At 39.7% G+C, this 16068-nt stretch overlaps 1 protein-coding gene across 1 annotated transcript in view; it reads right to left on the reverse strand.

Moving 5' to 3' along the window:
- The window catches only part of camkmt (calmodulin-lysine N-methyltransferase), a 111136-nt gene that overhangs the window by 23538 nt on the left and 71530 nt on the right, over window positions 1-16068 (reverse strand). The window contains exons 5-8 of the mRNA XM_008428730.3: window positions 15753-15804; window positions 7966-8029; window positions 3516-3582; window positions 1055-1129 (exon numbers count right to left, since the gene is read on the reverse strand). Coding sequence (XP_008426952.1) covers window positions 1055-1129; window positions 3516-3582; window positions 7966-8029; window positions 15753-15804 — 258 coding nt within the window. The remainder of the gene's footprint in view (window positions 1-1054; window positions 1130-3515; window positions 3583-7965; window positions 8030-15752; window positions 15805-16068) is intronic.

Here is a 16068-nt window from a genome sequence, read left to right on the forward strand (position 1 = left end):
TTATTATTATTATTATTATTATTATTATTATTTTTAACATAAAATACAATTTTATATTGTGTTTTATACAGTATTTGTATGCTTATTTATTTCCCAATTTTTTTATTTGCCCAATATCAAAAAACAAATAAACTAATATGTAATGGTTAAGTCAATTTTGCCTAAAATAGCTTGTTCCCTTGGTAAAAAGTAAGCAGGATGAACAGAAATTGCGAGGTTTGGCTGCATCATGGTCAAACTGACCTGGAGATGTTTTTGACCATTGTAATCGTCATGACAGAGTTTGTTCTTCCAACGTCCAAAATCTAAATGCATGCAGGGAAAACACTACTTTAAACTAACTTTCCAATTCTCAATACATTTTTGAACAAACTTTTACCCAACATGCCAATGCAAATGTATTTATGCAGCACATTAAAAATCAACAGACGTTGACCAAAACACTTGACAATTCAGTCAAACAAAACAGCACACTGCAACGTATGCAAACGCAGCATTTTTAAAATAAAAATAAAACCTCTTCTAAAATTAATTTCTTAAAAGTTTGTCCCAGATGTATTATGGCATGTTCCTTTTGAGTTACGCCTCCGTTATTGTTGGTCTTTCAGCAGAAGGGGAGAAGATTTGGTTTTTCTGGATGGTCACATACATTTTAATAATATCTGATGGGCTAATTGTTGTGTTTATGTTGCTCCATCTCTCCGTTTCCATCTCAGTTTCCACTCCTCCCCAGACTCTTCCTTTATCTTACAGAGTCTCCTTTCTTGTCAAGGCGCAATTATTTGCAATTTGCCTAAGTCATCCATTTGCTGGGACACTAAGCATGAAAACGAGGCAATTTGGTGTAAAATGGATGCGTGCGGGCATCGGAGCATGCGTATGGATGTGTGTGTGTGAGAAAGAGAGAGTGTGTGGCCGAATCAGGGGAAGGTCCAGGCACAGGTGGGGGGACGCAGGGACCGTCATGCAAAAAGTGAGACTGAATGTCAGAAGCGGACACATACGGAGATAAATCTGTGTGTGTGTGGGGATGTGTATGTGTGTGTAAACGTACCAGTCTGCACACATGACGGTATCAAAGTAACCTTCCAGCGCTGAAATGTCCACCTCGCAGTCCCACCTCACCACCCTGTAACACACACATGAAACAGAGACAAAAGTTCAGCATTTGGACGGGTGGTGAAAGAAACCAAGCAGCGCTGCTAAAAAAAAAAAAAAAAAAAAAAAAAGACCCAGACATGGAGAAAAAGCTCTTTGTCTTCGTCTTCTCTTTCTCCACCTTCACTGCTCTTTTCCTCTTCAGCACTGAGCTGCTGGCTGTCTGACACCTCGCTCTCTGTGACCCCCACTGTTTTTCTGCCTCAGTAGAGACCAGGAGAACGCATCGGAGAGGAAGACATGACGTCTGCGGGATAAGGCAAGGGAGCGTCTGACATGACACTTGACATTTATACCTTGTGAACACACACACATGCCGAGAGGAAAAGCCCACCTTCCGCACAGGTTGCTTTTCAACCCCCCGGCGCTTCTATTTATTTTCTCTGGTTTTGAGAACATTGCCAAAGTCGAGCTCCGGGGCACAGCTAGAATGCAATGATTCACAATACATACATATATATATATATGCATTCTGAATGTATGTACAGAATATATCCATCAGAAAGTGTTTTATGTATTGTCTCAAACCAAAACATTTCCGTTTTCCAGGTTTTCATATTCAAGAAGGTTTAAAAGAAGTCGTTTTGTTTCAAACGCACTTTAGAAATGTTAACTGTAAATTGGCTGTGCTTTGGTGGAAAGATAATTCATTGTACGCGCTACCTTAGTTTTATACCAATGTCTGCCTGCTGTGTTTTTTTTTAAAGCAAAACTTGCCACTGAGCATATCGGTCTGACTCTCCTCGCTCATCTTTTTGCGTAACGCGCTGCTATGAACTACGTAACCCTCCTAAAAGCCGAAGAGAGACTTTCAGGTCTTGATAGGTGACGTCAAGACCTAAAACATGAATTTGTAACATCAACAAATTCAACGTTTTCATATTAATCGCCTGCCTTTAATCACGCATGCATGTAATTGCAACCATGTCAGGGTAAAATTCCCACAACCTCACAAAAAAACAAGTGTGCTTGTTTTATAAATATCGCTCTCAAAGGGATGCTTGACGAAAGAGACACACGGTTCATCCTGATGCCGCTGCAGTTTTCTGTCCCGCTGAAATCCGCCTCTAAACCGGTGCTGCTGTTTTGTCCTCCTCTAAGCGCCCAGCTTTCCTCTTCACCTCTTTTTCCACGCCACTTTGCCTTTCTCTCTCTATCCCACTGTCAGGCAGATTTGGAGGACGGGTGGGGGGATTATTAATTAGGCATTTTTAACACTCAGTAAACAAAACATTAGGCCCTGCTAGAAATACAATCTCAGTTCGCAGTGGGAGGCCCCAACACACAACGCTCGCACGTATGCATGAGTGTGCAAACGACATCGCGCGACATGCCCCTCCCTCTCCATCCCCTAGCACAATCGCATCGTGGCCTTCGCCCTCTCTTGCGGCGCCGAGATGACAGCAGGCATAATCTGAAAAGAAAACAATCAAAGTAATGTAGCCTAATTATACGTTTACTTTTTCACTCCATCTACCACTCATGTAAATATGCTCAGGAGCGAGGGATGGAGAGACGGAGAGAGAAGACGTAGGGGAGCAAAAAAAAAAAACAGTCATTGGAAAATGTGTTTTTTTTGGGCGGGGGGGTTGAGACAGGGACAACAATTAGGTTCATTTTAGCCTGTCCTTGCATATGAGGAGTGTGTGCATGTTTTCTGGACCATTGATCCTTATCAAAGAGGGTCACTTTTCTTTGATGATCCTATGCGCATGCTTGGACTTTAAAGCCCGATAATTAATCTGCAGCACTCTCAAAACGGGACGAGTGCTTTCATGCTGAATATCTGAAGCAACCGTATTTCTAGTTGGAGATTCGGGCGACAAGATGGCACAAATATAAGTGTTGACCAAGTCGCATTTGAATCACAGCAGACATTTGAAAATCTGACGAATTTACTTCAAACTAGCCCACAGAGTCAGCCGATGATTATGTTCAACACTTTTCAGGAGCCTGTGGCTTGAGACCACGAATCTAAACACCTCAAACTAAAATATTGTTCTAGTGAAAACAAGAAAGCTTTTAAGCAATAGAACAGTTGATAACACATATACATTTTTAAGTCATGTCACAAATTCTCAATTGGATTTAGCTCTGAACTTTGACTAAACCATTTAATCATCAATGCAATGTTTTTAGGGTGGAAAATTACGTAGCTTTATTCTTCCGCTTCACAATTATTTACTACTTTGTGTTGGTTTGTTACATAAAATCTTAAAAAGAACCACAGGGAAGTTTTAAGTTGTAACTCCAAAAAGGGATCATGAGCTCAAACAAGAGTAAAATGAACCAATGTGCAGGAACCATTAACAAAAATCAAACTAAAGATCATTGTCTTGAGCTGAACAGCATCTTACCTTGACGATACGTGCGTTGACCCAAACTTTCCGGCCAGCCTGTTTCTCTCGACCACTCTCCGAACATCTGAGGTGCAGCGGTCAAGGATTTATCTCTAAAATGTGGGCAGGAGGCAGCGGCGGCAGCGCAGGTTCCCGCTTTTCACGAACCAACGCTAAGTTCACTCCACAAAGGTTAAAACTGAAAGAATTCATGTTTATGTCAACACTGAAAAAAATCACATCCAACACAAACTAAAAATGAAACATTACCATTTATAATTTATCAAAAAGTCCCATGAAAGAAAGTTGTGGGTGCTCAGATCTCATTAGCTTGTGAATCAAGACGCTCCAAGTTGCTCTTAATCGGCGGACACAAGGGATAGAAATTATTTTGGGACAAAGAACTTAAAGTGTTCAGCAGACAAACGGTCACCTAACATTTGACAAATCAGCTCTGTCAAAGCGATGTTTAGTTTAAAGCAAACGTAATAGCACGTCCGTTGTAAACGTTGATGTCATGTTGCCGGGAAGGATATCAGAAGATATAAAACTAGAGAATTGTGGGAAACATGTTGTATGGTCAACAACACCCACATGGAGGAAAGCATGAGTGAGCAGAAATGATGTCCAGGGACGGAGCGCTGCATCACAGCTGCTTCTTACCGGATCAATGGAAAGGCTTTTAACCACAGATAGAAAAACACACACACACACAAATGAAGACACACAAAGGCAGGGTGATTGATGTCAAGTTGTCTATTAATACAGCGACTAGTGGAGTTGCAAAGCAATTCAATTAGGATTTCCTTGTCTTTAAAGCCAGCAAAAGGCCGAGACGAATCCAATCGACAAAGGCAGGGTGGGGGGTGGAAAGAACAAGAGGGATGGATGAAGAGAGCCGGAACATGTGATGAACTGATCACTGTAAATCTGTTACGGATCTCAGAGGTGTCCCACAATGAGAAACACAAACGAAACACAGGTTACGCATGTGAGGAGCATTTAGGATGCAGAAATGCGTCTTATTTGCACACAATCGGAGCGCCTGCGAAGGAGTGAGGACGAAAGGCGGGTCAGAGCACGCTTACGCCACTGAGGGAAAGTTTATACACACACACACTTGTCCCCAGCTGAAAACATGCACAGTAGTAAAAAAAAAAAAAAAGAGATTTGAGAAATCAAATAAAGATTTTTGAGTCTTGTTGAGCTATAAAGTGGGGGAAAAAAAAACATTTTCTTCAATCACTTGAGGCCGAGCGGCAGCGGCCAATGACATGCATCAATCATTCTTAATGGAACATTTCCATTGATTTCCTACATGAGTATTCAAGGTCAGAGCAGCAGCGGTTTCTGCTCTCTTCGCTGCATGTTTTTTTTTCCTTATGGCGGGGCGAGAGGCCTGACAACAATAAAGGAGGTCAACAACTTCTACGAAAAGTGGGAAATCTATTCTCCTAGAGCATGTACACTATATGCCATCCGTTCACAACTTCTTCTTCTTCCTTTTCATATCTTCTCATCTATTTTGCTGAATAAATCTGAAGCCCTATCAACAGCCGCCATCGCTCTCCATTCTGCCGCAAAATAAAAAGCCACGCGAGATAAACAGAGGCCATTAGGACACGGCTCAGGCCTCAACGGGAGGAAATACCACAAAGTGTGTGAATGGACCAATTTGGCAAAGTCCGGGACAAATCCTGAGTCTTTCTCACCCCCCACCTTTTCTGTGTGTGTGTCTGTGGGGGAGGGTGGGGGGGTGCGTGTGTGTGTGTGTGTGTGTGCGTGCGTGCGTGTGTACTCGCTTCCATTTTTCGCTCTGAATTCACTTACAATTCTCCCCGAGTGTTTGTTCTAGGAAACAAAGCAGCCGGTCAATGGCGTATTGTTTGCGTGTCCAAGTGTGTGTTTTACAGTCTTCGCGATGTTATTGTTTGGTCTTATTGTGATCAGAGAAGGAGCATTGTAGCCCGGCTGGGGACGGAGATGCTGTAAGCGCGGTTAAATTTGGAAGAACCGCGTCGCTCAACGGGGGAAAGCGAGGACGCATATTTAGATTTCCCTCGTTTGTTAACAGACGGTGAAACAAGCTGCTTATTTTGTTTTCTGCGGTGCTGCCCCATTGATTACTGGAAGATCTAAAAGGATTAAAGGAGGGAAAAAAGATGAAATGAAATGAGGGAAGAAGAACTGTGTTTTGATCGATAGCCCACTTAAAGAAGAAACGACACCAAAAATCTCACCTAAAGATTTCTTCTAAAAACATAATTACATGTCTGAATTTGAAGAAGAAAGAAAAAAAAACAAAACACACCCAGCATTTTTAACAAACTTGATTGTAAAGATCGCTTCATGCTCTCACCCTAACCCTCAGCATTAGATAAACTCTCAAAACTAAATCTGACAGGATGGCAGTCGCAGCGCTCTTAACTTGGCGGATGCGGTTGGTAGGTTCCCCCTCCTCAGATTGTGCCCAGCTGTTCTTCTGCACTCCGACACGACATCTAGGGTCTGTCATGAGCTGCAAGTTCAGTGGAAAAAAACTCATTTCTGACTCAGAAAACACCAGGAACAAGACTGACCACGGACTTCATATTTGGATGCATTACTTCTCAATTATTATGTAATAATGAGGATTAATTAGCATTTAGGCAGAGACTGACTTGACTAAAACAAGACTTTGTGCTCCCCCTTTACAGTCACAAGCATGATTTGTAATAAAACCTACATCTTAAACTTGACTTTAATTTAATTTAATTTACAAAAATGTACATTTTCATGTTAAATCAACTTGATGAAATACAATAAAGACTTGGCTGAATAAATTGGAGCAACTTTTTTTTTATTTCTCTTAACTAAATAGTTTTAGTTTAATATACTTGCTAAAGACAGTTAAGTCAACATAATTGAAGTTATACCAACAGCTTTAGTTAAGTGACAGTTTAAGTTGATACAACTTAACTGAATCAAACCAACAAGGGAACTAGAATGAGTCAAGTTGAGTCACAAAATATATTTTTTTACAGTGCAGGGGTTCAAATTTGCAAAAGGCAGAATTCAGCCTGATCAGCTGAAAGAACACTGACAAATCCTATTCACTTCCAAATGAATCATGAATAACTAACAGATATATAGCTGAAACAAGATGTTTACGTACACTTTTTAAAAAGACATTGGCCCTCCTTTCTCACTTTCTATCATTAAATCACACAAAAATGTCATGTTTCCGGTCATGTAGGATCGAAAATATTATTTCTATTTGCCCACATAAGAGTAATGCAGAGGCACGGCTGCAGAGGTTTTTAACACAATAAACCAACATGTCCAAAAGTTTGGTTCATCATGAATAAAGCCGCATTCACCCAAATGTTCTTGTTAAAGTTTTCAGACCCAACATTGGCTGGAAGGCCACTCAGAATGGAAGAGGCCATAACTTCAAAAGCAACATAAAAACCTACAAACCTGAACCCGAATGTGAAGTATGTGGCAACATGTTTTGCTGGCAGTGAAATAAAAAGGTTTTTTTTTTTGTTTCTAATACAGTCTATGTAAATATTTGGTTTCATCGGCACATGCAATCTTGTATAAGTAACCTTCTTTTGCAAACCTGGCAGCCTAATAAAACCCATAAAACATAATTTGCATGGCTCCACATTTTAGAAAGTGAAGCAGTTTCAAGTCCACTTTCGTCTTGACCTCGCCACTGCTACCAGAATCCTTTGAAACTAGTCGTCTTCATTTTAGTGAAGTTATTTAACACCAGTAAACTTATGACTGATTATAACCTCTTAAGTGAAAGAACTCCAGTTAGAGCAAATCTGAGATACCTCTTTAAATTGTTGATTCAGACATGAATCTTTGCCCTGTAGTTATCGTTCTCATCCAAGTCTTAAAAGTAAAACCGGATATCTTTTTTAAAACGCTCCTTTCCATAATTGTATTCTTATTTACGCTTGAAGAGAAGCAGCAAAAGTGTTGCACTAATTCATCTGCCTTTTGCTCCATCATTCTCTAACGTTTGATAGGCAACAAACCATCAGAAAAAGCAGCATTTCTGACCCAATTTGCAGGACTTTAAATTTGATTGTTTCTCGTTTTGGATGCTAATCCTCTCAGTGTCAATAAATCCAATGAGATGGTATCCGTTGAAATACATTTTCAAACTGATAGGAAGGAAAGTAAATATTTGAAACTCAAAATAAAAAAACCCAATGTTTTCCCCTTTAGGATGTGAACATTTTAATCACAGAACAAAAAAAAAACAAAAAAAACATTCCTGCACCATAGATTTCCATCTAACGGACACACAATCAAACGCCTAACTATCTCACTGAGGGACAAAAGAAAAGCGATTTTTTTTTCTTTCGCGGGAACAAAAATTGTACGATAGCACATGAATCGCTGTGAGCTAATGGAGCTACGGCAGCGATGGAGAGACGGAGAGAGAGAGGAGAGGACGATGAAAGGATACTCTGAATGGACTTCTCATTCCCATCTGATAGCAGGACTTCCTTCACGTCAGCAGAAATGGCAACCTGAGAGCCAGAGGAGAGACAGGAAAGAGACGGAGAAATTAAACAACACGGAACAAAAGAACAAACCCCCCCAAAAAATTAAAAAAAAAATAAAAACAGCAGCCTCAGATGAAGCAAACATCTGAACACACGCACACAATAATGACACAACCGTATCTACAAAAGCCTCGCTCCTTGGCAGCCCGGCCCACGCCGCCCTCCGTCTCTCCCTGCCATTTTCCCCTCTCTCTATCTTCACCCCATTTTTATGTCTGCATTATTTTAATCATTCAATCAAATCAGTCAATACTTTTATCATTGTGGCTAGCGGTGGGGGCCTGCTATCTTGCTATCACTCTGTTCGGTAATTGCATTGTGACAGGGGATGATGGCAAGCGCAAAGCCTTTTCATTTGACGCTGGGTGTTTATCAGGCCGAGCCATCACTCCGTTCGCCGCTGTCACTCTGCACTCGGCTCGCCGGGCCTGCCTGATGCCCTTCATATAACTTTGCGGAGCGTATACAGCGAAACGACGACGAGAAAGCGACGGAGGGAGTCGAGAGAATGGAGAGCTGCCGCGTTTCGACGTGTGCGAGGGAGATGTAGATAGGGAGGGGGTTGGGGTGTGAGCTCCGGTGTAGACTTGGCTTTTTGACGGTCTTTTTCTTTACAACTACCTTCTTCCTGTATCAGCAAGCGTATGTCAGGCTGTTGGCTTTTGTTAAAGAGGGTGCCTGCATCTCCAAGTGGGTCAAATTTGTCGGCACCTCCGTTAAGACGTGCAAACTGGCTTAAAAGAAATTCCTCTTGTGTTGCAGTAACATTATCTTACCCTTAGAAAACACAGAAATCCCCTCCCTCTTTAAGAGATTATTGTTTATCAAAATCATCAGTGGTGAAATTATCAGTGTCTCTGCTGCCATTATTGTACTGAACCCCGTTTGGCAATATTTAGGAAACCAAGAATTTCTCCAGAGAGTAATCTTGGACTTTGACTATACTCTGCACAGCAGAAAATAACATCATCATTTTACCTTCTGGATGCAATAATGCTGTGATAACTTGATGATATAACTGCATTTTTTTTTAGCTAGACATAATATTTTGCCAGTAACCGTGTAACACTAATTCTCAATTTTAGCACATCTTTCTAAAATGATCTAGCTAGCAAGAGCACTTTCCCATACAATACAACTTACTACATATCTAACCTAATGAAAAGTACTATTAATAAAGATTTAGTTGACAAAATCCTTATAGAAGTGGGTCTTACAACCACAAGTCAGAAGAATATGCTCCATAGTATCAATGCTATCTGCTAGCTAACAAGTAGATGGCTAACTGACTAGTTAGCAGTGGTGGGAAGTAACGAAGTATAAGTACTTCGTTACTGTACTTAAGTACAATTTTCGTGTATCTGTACTTTACTTAAGTAGATTTAATAATAGGTACTTTCTACTTTTACTCCACTACATTTTGCAGTAAGTATCTGTACTTTCTACTTCACTACATTTCTACAAAAGTGTCGCGTTACTCGTTACATCCAAGCCGCGTTGCGCTTTTTTTCCGTTAAAATGTGAAGTTCAGGGACTTAGACATTCAGGAACGATCCGATTCTTCTGGACGGATCTTTGCTGATTAAATTTATTTCAGCTCTAAAAATTTAATATCTAGGTGTTTTATGGGAATGTGGATCTTTCAGATCAATTTAAGAAGCAATTTTGATAGGTAAAATTAAATTTTTTCATGTCACGTAGCACGGGGTGCTGGTCTTGACTTGGTCGTGGGTCGGTGGTCTTGACCACAACTCTGCTACGTGGCTCCTCGGTTGCATGTCCTCCCCCACCCACCTTCTTTCCAATCCCTTTCTTTTGGATTTCTTTCTAAATAAATGCCACTACTGGCAAAAAAAGTGAAGTTGATGCTATGTTAGGACAGGAGACGAGATGTTTCCATCCCTGAAATTATGATGCATAGAATCACATATCCAAGTCTAAACTATGTTACAGAGAGTAAACGTAATAAAAACATGCTTTATCTGTGGCATTGTTCATTAAAATGGCACATTTCTAATGTATTAAAATTAAATACGATCGGTACACTTAATGATATTGTATTAGGGATTAGGTAATGCATTCAGCAAGTACTTTTTTACTTTTACTTAAGCACAAATGTTAATGTGGTAGTTTTACTTTTACTTGAGTACATGTTTGTGTTTGTCTTTGTATTTGTACTTTTACTTAAGTACATTTTTTGAGTACTTTCTCCACCACTGCTAGCTAGCTAGTTTTAATGAGCAGTCTGCTCAGAAAAACAATGCTTAGTTATTCTGAGCAGACTGTATAAGTCTGCTCACAAAATATGATAAGTTAAAAAAGCGACAGACGGCTAAAACGGTTAAAAGGTGGCGAAGCCACACAAAGGCACCATCTTGCCACGCCCACAATTCTGCATAAAAACTGCAATAAAACTAGCCCTAATAATATTGTACCAGCTCCACATATTGTCCTTTATTTTCAATGCTACACTAAAATCTAAAATAAAAATTTTATTTAAATGAAGTTAACTGGGTTATTGGGGCAAATTCGTCAACTGATCATTGGCAATTTATTGCCTCACTAGCCAAAATGAATGAGTCACTGGCAGGTATTACATAACCGGCCATTATGACCTTAAGAGTCAGAGTCAGTCCTGAGGTCTCCTAACGCTCTCTGCAGCGCACCCTATAGGCTCTCCACTGGGTTTAAGTTTGGGAACTGTGACGGTTCTGAGAAAGAAAAAAAAAAGGATTTTTGTGTTTGATAAACGATTTCTGCAACTCATGGATATCCAATTTTCAGCTTTTTAGCTAAAGTGAACAGATTTTTATTTTGTCATCCCAAAGAGGTCATGATGCCACGCTCAACAGTTCTGCAGATTGTCACCTTCGGCCTACATGAGATTTCATTGAAAGGCATCTTTGAGTGCCCTAATAGAGCACTATATTAGTCTGATATCATTTATTTCATTCACAGATTGCAAGCTGTGCCAACACTGGTTTTATTAAAAAGCCTTACTTTCCCCACTTATTGAATGCTGTAAAGAAAGGTTGGATTTCTTTAAAAAAAATTATTTAAAAAATCAGTTTGAGATTGTGTTACTGCGACACATCCTGTCTCCACATCTGGACGGGCGAAATCAGTTTAAATAAAACGGCACAACCTGCTAGGGAACCATCATGCATGCATTTGTCTGCAGAAGTGAACATACAGACACACACATGTTGAAACCCTGAGGGGCATTTGAAGGGGTCACTGAGTGAGGTGCTGGGCTGCCCACCATCTGCTGAAATAACGGGACGACACCTTCAGGCCCCACCAGAGCACACAGCTGAAAGAAGGGGAGTCCAGCTGGTCGACGCAGGAGCATCAATCTGCACGCTCAGCTAGTAAGCGGTCACAAATCTGTGAGAATAATGATTTTACTAACCAAACACAAATAATCTGCCAAGCTGATTTTGTAAAGCAACAGCAAATATTTCTTCGAACATTAAAGTAATCATTCCTAATGTCGACAAGGGTTAGGGTTAGGGTTAGGGTTAGGCCCAGCCTTTATCCAGGTCCCTCACCGCCCCCCACCAAATCATTTTTAGGCTACTTTGCACTGACTATTATTTTATCATTAATATTACTATCACTATTGTAGATGTTTTGATTTTTATGCTTGTTTCTGTATTTATCATCAAAAATAATTTCCCAGAGAACAAAAAAGCCATGGGAATAGAAATTATTTTCACAGGTGTCTACGAAAAATGCAATGAACATTCAACTTAAAATCAGTAACAGCAGCCAATCAGAGTGGAAACAATATTCTTATTTTGTGCCATTTTCTAGTTGTTAATTATTCCACAAAATGATCAAATAAAAGATGTTCAACATGCCAGTTTAAACTTTGATCTATTTGCAAAACGACTGAGCTCTGCAACATTAAAACATGGATAGAACTGTAACTACATTAATCATAGCTCTTCTTCTCTTCAGTGTTTATGTCGGTTTCTGGTGGTGCAGCTCTGTGCTGCCTTCAGGAGAATGGGACATCAGAGTATCATCCATAAAACTTCACTCACATGACATTTACTGTGCAAACCAGAGCTTTCAGTGGAAAAACAAAAGTTCCAGGTCCTTTTAATGCCATACAAATATGAGACAGAAACATGGATTATATCTTTATATAGAGCTGTCTATTGATTTATAGATTCATAGTTTTACTGGACAGAAATTACAAAGAACAAATCTGGTTCTTAATAAAATCCTAATGAGTCAAATTGAAAGTGTCACGGAGTCATCAGCCTCATGACATTAACACTGACATGAAAAATAATATTGAAGAAATAAATATATCAAATCTAATTAAAAACATAAATAAGTGATCAGTTCTTTACTGTTATGGTCTGTAAGATATATTTATTCTCAGTACTAGATGTGGTCTCAACAAACCCATGACACTTCAACAATATTATTTTACCTTTTATCTGGAAATAGTGTGTTTATTCTTGCCATACAGTCCTCTGTATTAAGTATTGCTCGAAAGGTCTTGCCATACCAGTTTATTCCTCTGTATTTAGTTTAGTTTCTTAGTTTATTCTTGCATTTTGTTCTTCATTCATTTCCATTTAGTTTCATTTGATTAGTATTATCCTCTCCTGGTTTATTGTTATGTCCACTTTAGTTTCTTTCCAGTTGCTACATTTATTTTATCATTTATCCATTACGAGACGAATAATATAAGACGAATAATATTCACACATCACCTGCTGCGCCGCCTAATCGTCATATGTTTCACATCATGTGTTGATTTTTTCACTGTTCAGCGTCGGATTCTCTGTTTTTATGCCATAATTCACATCTAGTTCGTCGCTCCATTTTATGTCCCGCTTCTCCTGTTTCAGAGTTTTGAGCAATGAGCGTGTCTTTTTTTTTTTTAACCCTCTAAGGTACAGGGCGGTCGGGATGCGTATCGACGGGGAAAAGGCAAACTGATATAAACCTTTTAAAACAACGGAAAACAATTTCGGTATTCTGATTATTGAAATTTAAGTGTTGTGGTACCGTTGTTCTATCACACCCGTTTCATACCGGAACACTTACAGCACCGGTGTTAACGCTATAAAACGAACGCTCTCTATCGTGGTATCACCCATGGCGGGATTTCTTTATTTAAATTGGTTCATTTTTCAGAGGGATACAAAGTGAATGTATCATGATTTTAGTAATTACATGTTTATAAGAGCGATTTTCTGTTGTCCTTCCATGGAAGTGTGCAACTTTCAAACGGAAATAAAACACTTTTTAATATAAGTTGCTGCTTTGATATGATCACAGAACTGCCAAAACATATGTACAAAAATCCTCAATAAAACATAAAATATTAGAAAATCAGACACCGGACAAAGTGAATCTCAGCAACGTCATCAGCCGGTGTAACGCTGATCTGATGTGGTGAAGCTACTAGCAGGAGCGGAGCTATGCCAAGAAGCTACAAACACTGAATAGAAGAAGAGCTGCCATCGATACAGTTGCAGCCAAGCATGATTTAATGTTACACAATACAGTTTTAGGAAGTTGCTCAAAGTCTAAACTGGTATTGTTGTGATTGTAAGGTGTAAATACTTCGACCAAACGCCCCCCAAAGAAATCCCAGCGCCCCCCTTTTGTAAAAATATCCGCCAGCTTCCCGTCTTGTCCTCGCTAGAAGAAAGAGGACTTCTAGCACTTGTTTTTAATTCCTTTCTCAAGTTAACGTGTTTCTTTACCGGGTGAGACAAACTCCATCTTCTTTCATATCGCATTTGATTTAATCGCCAAACCGAACGCATGCGCTTCATTTCTACAAACCGTTTTACAGTCATTGGTCAAGAACACGGGAGCTAGCATTCTGATTGGCAGACATCTTTGTCTATTATCTACAGTTTAGTTGAGGCGGGCCGTTTGGTCCAATGCTCGCTTTGCTTGAAAAGCCGGAAATCCGGCCCCCGACCGGAGCTCTTTAAGCCCTGTGGGTTTCAGTTTCAGACAGAATGGAAATAAATTAAAGATTAGGTCAATTAATTCAAAGAACAATGCCCTTTTTTGGGAAGTCATAAAAATGAAATACTACATCCATAAATTAGAACTTATTTCAACTGTTTGAGTTGCTTTATATTAACAAAAATCCATTCAGACTCAGATTGCACTGGGATGATTCTAACTAGTCTGCAGAAATGATACTAACCACTGCTAATCTCTTGAGAAACCAACCTGTAAAAAAAAAAAAAACTTGATTCATACATTTTTTTTCCAGAGATGAGAAGTGCATTGGAAAGGCAACAACGTATTTAAGAACGCCCAAAAACATTGTTAGTGGATTGACCCTCCGACTTTCAGAAAACGATAGTTTCATCACATCTTCATGCTGATTTTTACTGAGTATTAATGGTCAAACACTCAACAATATTTAGCATCATACTTTCACACGCATAAAAAAGGAAATTTGGGGAGAATGGTGTCAGTGACGGATGAAGGAGGAAAGAGGTGTGAAGGAAGGATTCCATCTCAGACCACCAATGTCAAAACACGGTGTATTGACCGCTAGGAGATAAAACTCAGCGTTTTACACACACACACTCATTGGCATCTAACAGATCGATGGGACACTGAAGCCTGCTATGAGGAGGGCCCCAGAAGACTCTGACTAATAAGCCCTATAGCTGACAGGCTGCAGGGTGTCTCCACATGTGTGTGGAGGAGTGTATTAGGCATCCAAATACTCAACGGCTTATTCAAGTTTCACTACTTTTGTGACAAAGTGGCTGCTTTGTTTGCATATTTTTGATTACATTTTATGATAAATAATTTTGTCAATCACAGGAATCTTTATCTGCAGACATAAAATAGATTAAGGCAACCTAGGACATTTTTAAACACACAATTCAAGTGATATAAATTAACAATAAAAAAAAAAAAAACGTAATTATTTTTGTAAAATAAAAGAAAATACTCATTGTGGAGTGGAATAAACGAGAACTTCATCACTCAGTCGACTAGTTTGGTTCTCCTGCCTGTTAAAGCGAGCATGAAGATTGAAATAGCGTCTAAAACCTCTAAGAAACAAGATTGCGGCAGCTTTGGGTCTGTGAGAAACCTGCCTCAGCCTGATGATATGTTGATAGCTGGAAAGGAAGACATTCTGCAGCTCAACTCATTGGCAAACAGCAAACAGAAATTTCTTTTTCTTTTCTTTTTGTTTTTTTTATTTACACACTTTTGATGTGGCACTTTAGAAAATCCTTTTTTCTTCTTCTTCTAAACACAAATTCTATCCAGCACACTTTTCTCTTTTAAGCCATTTAATGTTAGAAACGACTAACTGTTCTCGACGCAGACTCCAGGGGGAAAAAATAAAAATAAAAAAAATCAACCAATCAGGAGAAACACTCAGGCATAATCTGCTCAGTGAATCTGGCGGTAAACCCTGAACACAAATGAGTCGCTATATTAAACTGCTGTGAGTAAAGTGTTTGCATGCAAATTCCCCCTGAAGGCTCGCAAATCTAAACGCGCATTCCAGCGCGCAGGAAGTGAATGACGGAGCCTGAATAGATAAGGACACTGCGTGCTCATGCTGTGCGTATATTGATTGGTAATGATTAGTTTTATTAGAGAAGCCGAGACACTTTTCCTTGCAGAAGTCTGCTTTTGAGCGTGCGCGTGTGTGTGTCTCACTTACCATGAGCCCACCAAGGCAAGTCATACCTCCTCCTAACTCGCACACTGCACCCCTGGGAGACAGAGAGGAGGAGAAAGAGAGGCAAATCGGGGTGAGATTTACTTTAGTGAGGAAAAAAAAAAGAAACAGCAGTTTAGTACTAACACACACGTGCTGTACAGTAGATCTGAGCAGATATGGAGAGACACTCCGGCGCGCTACGCTATGAGCCCGGGCAGATACACAAACAGTAAACACAGCGGGGTAAGAAATATCAATTCAACCATCAACTTGAAAGCTGAATGCTGAACACTGAGAAGCACAAGCTCAATCAGCA

Source organism: Poecilia reticulata, chromosome 15, assembly GCF_904066995.2.
Source record: "Poecilia reticulata chromosome 15, P_reticulata-male-v2, whole genome shotgun sequence".
Classification (NCBI taxonomy): Eukaryota; Metazoa; Chordata; class Actinopteri; order Cyprinodontiformes; family Poeciliidae; genus Poecilia; species Poecilia reticulata.